At 47.9% G+C, this 10,052-nt stretch overlaps 1 protein-coding gene across 1 annotated transcript; it reads right to left on the reverse strand.

The window, feature by feature from the left end:
* Positions 1–1,196: 1,196 nt before the first annotated feature.
* On the reverse strand, positions 1,197–8,946 carry LOC135907870 (endochitinase-like). Its single transcript, XM_065439631.1, has 3 exons — positions 8,547–8,946; positions 5,354–5,536; positions 1,197–2,389 (listed from the first exon to the last, which is right to left on the reverse strand). Exons 1-3 carry the CDS (start codon positions 8,805–8,807, stop codon positions 1,340–1,342), a joined length of 1,494 nt encoding a protein of 497 aa, XP_065295703.1. The 5' UTR covers positions 8,808–8,946; the 3' UTR covers positions 1,197–1,339.
* Positions 8,947–10,052: the final 1,106 nt, after the last annotated feature.

Below are 10,052 nucleotides of genomic sequence, written 5' to 3' on the forward strand. Positions count from 1 at the left end.
GCTTTGATTACTCCACGAAAGAAGCAGGCTTTACAGCACTCGCTGCGAGATCCGCGCGCTCAAGGTTGCCACCGGGCAGCTGGTGGAACGGGATTGAGTGACGACGCATGCTGAGCCGTCGAGAAGCGGTTTAGATGGCCACTGTGCTCCTGCCGCTCGATGTCTTCGGCAGTTGACGCACTTGGGCAGTCGAGGCTGTGGTCGTGTCTGCGGTCTGCTGTAGCATTGCCGAAGCACTCGGGCCACTAACGTTGCCGGGCTTTGCTGGTGTCTGTGACCTGCTGTCTGGCAGCCAAAGTGGCTACGGAAATCTTTGGGCTGTGCTAGTGTCCACGGCCGGTTATCCTGCTGCCCGAAGAAGCCGGGCCGGTCACGAGCCTTTGCTGCGCACAGGCTGCGCCGCTCAACGCTCATTGGAACCGTAACCGATGGTTTTGTAGCTACCGAGGACTTCCTACAGAGCTGGGCGGACAACAGCGTAGAAACATCATTGCGTGACACGGACAAAATCCGTCATCGAACCTCTGCTGTCGAAGACGACGAAGGCGCGTATCACACGCGCGTCTTGCGGACGTGCTGTCGAATTGTTCGTTTAATACACATGAATGTTTTTTTTGCTTAAGTCATGTTGTTCTTTCATCAATCAAGTTTGTGTCCAAGTCATGGTGTGAAAGCTTTTCATCGTGTCTCATGTGGCTTCTGTGTCAGATTCGAAACACTACATATGGACAAGCAGCTAGCAGAGCGACTGCGCTCTTCCAGGCGCAGTATTTCTTGCTGGGGCACCGATACCACATGAAACAGTGCAAGGCTTACTGCACATAATTTTGCGCCGTCTTTCATGACACTGCTTTGCATTATGGGCGAGACTGCATTGATTTTTAAGCCTCTCGCAAAACGCTTCGGGATTCATGCAGTGAAAACCAGTGACGAGCACAAAATAATTGTCGTTCTAAAAAGTGCTTCTATATATGTAACAACATTCGCAACAAAAAGAAAACGTTAAGTCTTTACTTACAGTTCGGCACGGCCACTCACGGCCTCTCCAAGGTATTACAGCCGCTAGCCTTCTCAATCTTGTGCGTGCTTGTATGTGAGGGTTGGCTGTACAAGTATAGCTACAACAGCAGGAGGCAGCGAAAACTCGTGTAGCATTTGCGCTAACGCACCGCTGCTGAGGAGGTACACATAGCGCGGATAGTTATACACTCTGTTTATGATTAACACAAAGCTCTGCCTATGCGTGTCTTTTCTTTTCAGCAATGCTCACCAGAAAGCGAAAAGTAAAGCGAAAGAAGGACCCTGACCCATTCTTTTCCATTCCATATGGCTTTTAGTGTCATTTAGCTCCCTTATATTTCGCAAGACTTTCCTTCAGTGCTCTCAGCATAGGGTAGGGGTCGCCGCATATGCCCTTGAAGTCGTCTTTCTCGATGTCAAACACGACGACGCCCTTTATCTCTCGCTTGCCGTCAAGGAACTTGAACGACTTTGGCGAAAGAGACGAGACGTAGTTGCGACCAGACCAAGCTGTGAGGCAGCCGGTCTCCCTGATGTATTTGTGGTTCCAGCTGGCGTCGTCCACCTTGCGGCAGATGTCCCAATAACCAGAAAGTGCGTGTTTCTCGACACGGCCTTTGGTCAGGCCGGTGAGGGAGCCATTCCTCACCCAGTAGATGTATCCGGCGAGGGAAACCGTAAAAAGAGTCTTTTCTTTGATGCCTCCATTCCACTGGTTGTGGTACATTGCCTTCATATCCTTCATCACCTTCTGCAGTGAGTGCACCCGCAGACCACGAACTGGGTTGGGACAGCTGCCGATAGAGGGTGTGCCGAAACGATGAGACATCTTGATGAAAGACTTTACGTTCTTATACGCCAGCGGATGAAAGTAAGTGCTCGCCACGTCACCGCTGAGTGGCAGGGTGAGCATAAATGTCCTGGGCTTGAGCATGGCGGAAAGCTCTAGAACGAAAGTGTCAAGCAGATGGTGCCGGGTGATTTTTTCAGGCTGAAGCACATGCAGCACGAACCCGAACTTTTGAAGGTACGAACGCTGCAGCCATCCCATGATACTTCTTTCGAATTCGGCCCTCGAGGTGGAATCACGTAGCGCCCGCGTAAGGTGCGCGTAGTTCAAGCGGGGCCCACCGATGGCGATGAAACGTTGCATGGAAGGGTCCAGGCCATGCACAACTGAGCTGAATGTTTCAAGATCATGCGGCCCCTTCCTGGGATCAATGTTGAGAAAAGTGAGGTTGGCGCCATCGCTTGTTGGACCGAGGCAGCAGTAAATCGCCGAAGAACACAGTCCCACAGGTATGTCGCTGGGTGTGAACGACAGCGGGTGCTCTGGTGCCTTGTTGTTGTAGAAGCAGTGTATTTCCGTCTTCAGGTATAGTGAAGAAAGAAAAAAAATAAACAAAATGAACACTTGTCACTTTTCAGACTACAACTAGCATTCGTTTAATATTTCACACAGTGTATTGGTCGCCCAGCACCGGCACTTTTCGATGACCATCGGTAAACACACTTGCACCCAACCATGCAACACGTTTGCAATACGATATGCTTTCTGCAACCATAGTCAGAGTAGCCACAAAATTTGAAGAAATTAAGCAAGTAATATCGGTTGCGCGAGTAAATGTGAATCCGATCACTTGTGAAGGCATGGCATTTTACTTCTACAATAATAAAATATAAAGTAACTGTGGGCCCTAAAACGTAAAACTATTCCAATATGTTTTTATTCCAATCTCCTGACGTCAAATTTGCGTAACCACCAACGCAAGCACCGGGCGGTCACCCGCAGGGTCGTCTGAACAGACCAATCAAACGCTTTCCTCGTTCATAGGAGGTCACTTTTGTTTGCTTGAAAAACGAATAACTTTGCCTACACTGAGCGGCTTGTCGTATCTAATTGGCTGACAAGAGGCGAGGAGAACACTCAAGTGGAGAGGGATTCGATGGGGCCGAGCCACTGCACTTAAAGTCGATAACCGGATGAAGAGGGTGGTGCCAGCGTCTACGATTGGTCGGCTTTCCCTTACTTAGCTTGCGGTGGCTGGTCGAAAATCGCGGCGGCATACAACGGAAGCTCAAGAATGACGCTAAAACGGACCCTCAGCAAAGAAGTGTTGGCAGTATGAGGGGGTAAACGTGCCGAAAGTGCTCGAAAACGTTACACGGCCACGCAAGAAGTTTTATTATACGCAAATACACCCATGCTCTCCGGCAGGTGCGAGTAGCCAGCGTGTGAGCGATGGGCGGCAGCCATCTTGTATTCCTTTCGGAACGGGGCAGCCCGCGGGTATTCCGAAGAAAATTCAGTTTTGTTCGGCATATTAATGCATCTTTATCGCGTACAAGTCACTTTGACGCGGTAAGTTCTTGCGGTTTTGTGACGTCGCGTGACAGGCAGGTGAAGTGGGTGCAGCCCGAAAACTTTTTTCCAATAGCCGAGGGCTAATGGCGAAAAGGGGTCGAATCAGAAATAACTGTTTTCTTTTTTCTGTCAAATCATGCACAATCGGTGTGTGCAGATCATATCAGATGGGGAGGTATCGCAGTTTTCGTGTCGTCACGTGACAGACAGCTGAAGTGGGGGTGGTCGAAAAAAGTTTTCGACCAATCGTGGAGGGCTGATAGCAGAATTGGAATAGAAAAGTTTGGAATAGTTTTACGTTATAGCGCCCTGTCATTCTAAGACCTAGCATATTAATTCACTGTTGTCTTTTAAGCTCTACCAGCAATGTTAATTGTTTCAGGTACGGCCTGAATTCTCTTTTATTAATTCCATTAACGCATTGCTCTGAATGCCATGTTTACTTTTACTCATTCTTCGGATCGTATAGGTTTATAGGAAAGTACATAGCGCATTTAGCGGGACGCGCCTAAGCTATTGCGGTTACGAGCTGTAGTAACGTTTGTTATGACCATATTCCGCAGGCACTGAAGCCAGGGAAAGTTCATAGAAATTCAGGCGTCGCTTATTGATTGGCATTGAGAACTAATGAGGAAAAGGTAAATGGAAGTGGGCGGAAGCACAACTTGTCGATGGTGGGAGCAGAACTCACTCCTTCCGCATTACGCGCCGGTGGTAGCAGCGGTTCAGAGGATGTTCAGCATCCGCCGCCATGTCCATGAGCGGCGCTGGCTAACAGTGATAAAGCCTAACCCTGTACAAACACCCAAGAATGTTTGCGGTAGGACGGCCGTCGCGGTCGTCTTATGGTTTGGAGCACCGTACGTGTAACGAGGAAGACCTGGAGTTTAATTGGCTCCCACCTGCGACAATTTATATTTTTCTACACATTTTCATTTCCTTCTTATCCCCCACAGTAGCCCAGTGGCTATAGCATTGCGCTACTGAGCTCGAGGTGGTGGGTTTGATGCCGGCCGCAGCGGTCGTAATTCGATGCGGGTGGAATGCAAAACGATCGTTAATGAACATCAGGAGGGCAAAATTAACCCGCAGTCCCCACCTAAGACGTAATCAGATCATGGTTTTGACACGTAACATCCCAGGATTTCGTTTTAATCAAATTTCTCTCTTGTTATTTCAACGTTTAAATTAAAAAAAAGGAACTGTTAAAGAAGAACCAGCTTCATTTTACGTTTGCTTCGTATATGGTTGTAACAAAAAATCGAGCCCCTCTTTTCCTCTTATTAATAACGTTTGCGAGGATGTACAGCGCCTTCGTTAGCCAGAAGTGTTCACCGATGACGGGCGTCATTACTATAATTTTTCGCGCTATCGTCCTTGCTCGGCGCCTACGTCTTTTCTATATTGCGAATCATTCCTGCCTATGACTTCCGGTCCGTAGCTACTACGCCAGTGCCATGAAACACTTGTGTATTGAAACCACGTATCGCAAAAAAATTACCTTTTATTCGTGGGGCGCAGTTATTATTGTCATTATAAAAAGTGATGGCTTTTTTTGCCGTCTTTACTACGCAAGGCAATAACATCCGGCGGGCAGCTACACGCTGTGATATTAACATCGCACTGTCCGCAAAGAGCAAGGAGATTGTTATTCAAGCGCATCAGAATTGACAAGAGGTGACTACATGATCAGCCATGAGTTTGTACTACGCGGCTACATATGCACAGGTAAGACTTCGCACTGTTCTAAAGCGGTCAATGCAGGTTCAGTTTACAGAGGCATAATTGTTTTGAAGGTGTGTTGAGGATGTATGCTATGCTGTTAAGACAAAGTAAAACGCCATTTCTAATCTGAAAAGTGCAATATAGTGTTTAGAATATACTTCCTTTACAAAACTCCGCCGAGCAGTCAAGCTTTACAGAAAATGACCTTTCATCTAACGCGCTCAGTCCAGCAGCAGTGCCCACCTGGGTATTTTTCGCGTCATATATCCGGTGGAAAGGGGAAGCCATGCGGGCTCCGGCATTTCCATGCGTCTTGCTTTCGCCTGGGCCCGCCACGAGGTGGGTGCTGGGTGCATTGACCACGATTCCTTGGTTGGACAAGGCTGCGTTTTTTGCCACCAACGTGCCAGCGCTCTCTTTGTGGTTCTGTTTTTGAAGACGAAAGACAAATGAGATGTTCCACTTTCACTCAACCAGACCATATGCTGGCAGAGGCAAGCGCTAATGTGTGTACTGCATTTCGAGTTTTCTGTCGGCTTCATTAGGACCAAATGATGATCATCAAAGCTAGACTTCTGGAGAAATGAAAGAGGAACAGGGAGGTCGAACCTCCAGTATCTATTGGTTTCATTCCTGTATCTATAGCTGCACGGCGTTTCTCCCTACATCTTCCGCCGATTCTCTGAGGATTCAGCATTACTGAATTCAAGAAACTTGGATTGCAAACAACAAGAGTCTGTATAGCACAGCAACGGCGACCCAAATGCTTCACTGCAGTGTATCAAGGCGCAATAGGTAAGCCGATGCCTGCTATCCATTGGCGTAGTTTCGCCCTTGTTGGCATGGTATGCGTTATTTGGCGCAGTAATGTTTGGAACAGGAACAGAAGACAGGACACACAACGGCTTGTATGTCTCCTTCCTTCGGTCCCTGTCCTAAGTGTTATTATGCTATATATCAGCTAGCTCGTTGTCCGCGGGGATAACTTTCCACGTTCTGAATCGAGGCAAATGATGACGAACCATCTACCGTAAGCACTGCGCAGTAAAACAGCTCGACAAAGACTTACGTGAGGCATACAATGATAAGGACATACATACATTTCGCGTGGTACGGCCAGTGCAATAGATAAGTCAAGAAATTTTACTAATTAACATTCAGTATGTACCTTAAGGGGACATGTTGTGATTGCAGAATTGAGGTCAGCCAGTAGTCAGAACATAATATTTTGCAAGAAGTAAATACTATTTCCAAGAAATAATACTCAGCGTCTTCAGATAAATGTGTTACTGTTCAATTTAATATGTTGCTACACTGTGCAAATATAGACTGTGCAAATACAGTGGAACCGTAATGCATTTCACTGCACATTTTGAGTCGGTATTGCTCGTATTTGCTAAGCACAAATTTTACAGGTATAATAGTATAGAATGTGACCAAACCAGACCACTTGTAAATGAATATGAAAAAAGCCAGCAATGACTCAACAGAGAGGTTCGTAAACATGCAGCAGTAATGCAAGAGTAAACTAAAAAGCAGTATCAACAGTGAGAGATAATTGAAATTGTCAGCAGGCTTCGCCATGTCAAAAATAAAACCCTATAATCTCTTTCACAAACACGCTCAATAAGATGCAATAACAGATGATGCGCTTGCACAGGCTGCTCCCTTCTAGTGAAGTACGTAGACATGGCAAAGTACGCGTACATGCTGGTCATGATACTGTTTCAGTGTGCGCGGCTCATCAAACAATAGCGAACCGCACGTGTTCGATAGCACAATGAATAGCCAGATTACTGTTTCTTGTACGTTTTATTAGGTTGGCATGTTTGCGTAGTCCGTCATTAAGGTGTATTTCTGTTAATTCAACGTTACTTCCGCGGATTAGCTGAAAGCCATAAACGACGTTATTGCACTCCATGAAACTATTCCTGCCATTTTTATCACAGCAACAATTGCTTGCCTTTTCAGCATTAACCAGTTTGCACAGCAGTACTAAATGTTCGGGTGCGGCAAACAAAGCTACACGTACCCAAACTACACGCACCCTTGCCGGCGCGCTTTGCGTTTGCCGCCCACGTGAGGAATGGGGGTTTGAATATACAAGATGCGCGCTAGCGCGCGTCCACTTGGCTCCCTGTTGTCGCCTTGGTAGACATAGTTTCGTGTTATTGCGATAGCAGTTACGTGGACACTCCAGGCGCATTTCTACAATCGGCGTCGACATCGCCGTGGTGTTCCGTATAAAGTCAAGGGGCAATAATCTCGTCGCCGCAGGCCGTATGCTGTATGTGCGAGTGAAAGCGTGGAGGGTGAGCCGACAATGGTGGCCAATCTCGCGTGCGTCGTCTTCTGTCGCGCTCTAATCACTGGAGGAAGTGGGGTGGCGTTGTGCTCCGGCGTTGACTGCGTGTGACGGGGCCACGCGGTCCCCATCTTGAAAGCCATCTGCGACGGGGACACAGCGCGCCGGATGCGAGCGAGTGCGCGTGGTCATCAAGTAAGATGCGTCCATGTTTGCTTGTGCGCGCGTGACACCATGCTTGTTAATTTAGTGAATCAGAGAATGTTTATACGGCGGATAGAACTACTACCCTTAATTCGTATAGCTGTCTAATAATTGGCTATTGCAATCGATGCTTGGCCTTCCGGGTGAAACAGTGACTTTTTTTGTGTGTGAGGAAGACAGAGCGCGGTTACTTGTCTGGTGAAGATATCTGTGCTCGGGCCGCGCTTCGACGCCTAGGATCTGTCCTGCACTATTCGCGCAGGCGTAGTCACCCGAGCGCGAGCTCTCGCGCGCCGACAAGCGTACGCGTATTTTCGCGTTTCAGTCTACTCTGCCTGCAGTTTCCTTCAGTCTAAATGACAGGCGGTGTATAGAAGCAATGACTACTTTGCGCGAGAAGTAAATGAAATGCGAGACATATGGGCACCTACGCGTTTCTGTCATATTACTCGTCTACAGTGAGTCACCAGTAAGCAGTCGAATCGCAGGAGAAGGTCAGTGAAAGAGAGAGAGAGAAGAGGAAGCGGCTGCTATAAAGCACCCATGATCCTTTACCATGCCTTTGGCTGCGAGAAATGCACCCGCTGCCTTCAGTAATCGAAATGAAGACAATGCGTTTGAGTGGCAGAGTTTACGCGGCGAATGCCTACGCTGCGGACACGCCTTTCAGGTAGCTAATATCCACTGGTTGCCATCGCACTGATTTAAGTACACACTGCGGGGTAGTTACAAGAGAATGATGGACGCCGTCGCATTTTCAAGTCAGGTCTCGGGACACTACAGCACGAAAGCTGACATCCTCGTAGTGTTCAGGATCGGCCAACATGACACAGTTTTCAATGTCTGCATATTGTTTGGCACAAGGAGTAGTAATGGAGGTGAGAAGTTTGCGTGGAAAATATTGCATAGCCAGTAAGTCCGTCTCACCTTGGCACCATGTCCCGGCGGGGCGGTGTGGTGCGAAGAATGGGCCCTGTGATGGTGACCCGAGCCACTCGGCTGGATCAGGGCCATGGCCAGAAGGGCGACGCTCGCCGTGGTGAGAAGAGCGCTGAGCACCAGGAACATCCAGCGCATGAGGTTCTGGTGGGGGCCCCGAGGTGGCGCGTTCAGCTCGGGGCTGGACCAAGCGCTGGACGGGTTGTACGAGTCCTCCCAGCAGGGACTCATGTACTCGTCGGTGCGCATCTTGGGCTGCGCCTCCGAGCACCCTGCCTACGGCGCCGGCGGCTTTGAGGACCAGCTTCGGAGCCGCCTCTTCCGGGCGCCTGCCGATGCTCTGCGGCTGCGCACGCGATCGCCCCACTGATGACGGTGATGGCCGAGAAAACGATAGCTGATGATGATGATGACGGCGCCAGACATGGCACATACCCAGAACGGGGGACGGACTGACAAGTAGGCGGTAGAATAGTGCGAAAAGAGCGGGAGCGGGATGTAATAATAATAATAATAATAATAATAATAATAATAATAATAATAATAATAATAATAATAATAATAATAATATAATAATAATTGTTTTATTATTGTTACTATTATTTGCCCATTTACTTAAGACGACTAAGGCGATTGTTTGCTCCTTATTCCTCTTCTTTTAAACCATCGGTCGCTGTGTATCCCCCGGTAGTTGAGAGAGATAGATGCATTGGTAATTCAAAAAAGAGAAAGGAAAGACGCAGTTTGCTTTCCAATATTAGGAAGAGCACCACAGTTAGGTGCGTCAACCTCGACTTCTTGAGTTCGTCTGGACGTATAGATGTGCTGTAACTCCTCTCAGTGGCGGCCCTATGTGACGATGAGATTATGCTGATTTTGCTATGCTCTGACCCCTCCCTCATCCCGCTTTATTTTTTAAAATACTCTGTCCTTTTTGAAGATGCAGCAATGCTAAATGCGGTTGGAGCATGCCAAAATTGAGGATCAACAATGATATTTCAATTATGGATGGGTGAATCTTGCTACGTCTAGCAAGTGATACTGCTACTGTATTATTAAAAGGGAAATTAAAGCATGATTATTGTCATCAAAGATGACGAAAGTCAATAAATTTTAGGTGAGTGGGAAGGATTAAAATATATGCATAGCATAGAGACCTACAATAACTATAGACATGCAGAGACACGCCGTAACCGATATATCTCAGTTGAAGCGCACGGTGTAAAGCCTCTTTCACATGATGCGGTTTTCGTCGTTTGCGAAGAAAATCGCAATCTCAGTGCCTCCCCCCCCCCCCCTCGCCCTCCCGATATTGGGCTGCGACACACCGGTTTGGTCGCATGGTCGCACCGTTGCAGTGATCGCTGCGATTTTCTAAATTTCGCGGAGAGCTCTTTCGCCGGTTTGTTTTGGAAAATGGCGTCTCCCTGAACAAGTGCAATGCGCGGAGACGTGGGTTGCCGAATTCAGTACGTACGTGAAGGGATAATAAAA

Source organism: Dermacentor albipictus, chromosome 1 (assembly GCF_038994185.2).
Source record: "Dermacentor albipictus isolate Rhodes 1998 colony chromosome 1, USDA_Dalb.pri_finalv2, whole genome shotgun sequence".
Classification (NCBI taxonomy): Eukaryota; Metazoa; Arthropoda; class Arachnida; order Ixodida; family Ixodidae; genus Dermacentor; species Dermacentor albipictus.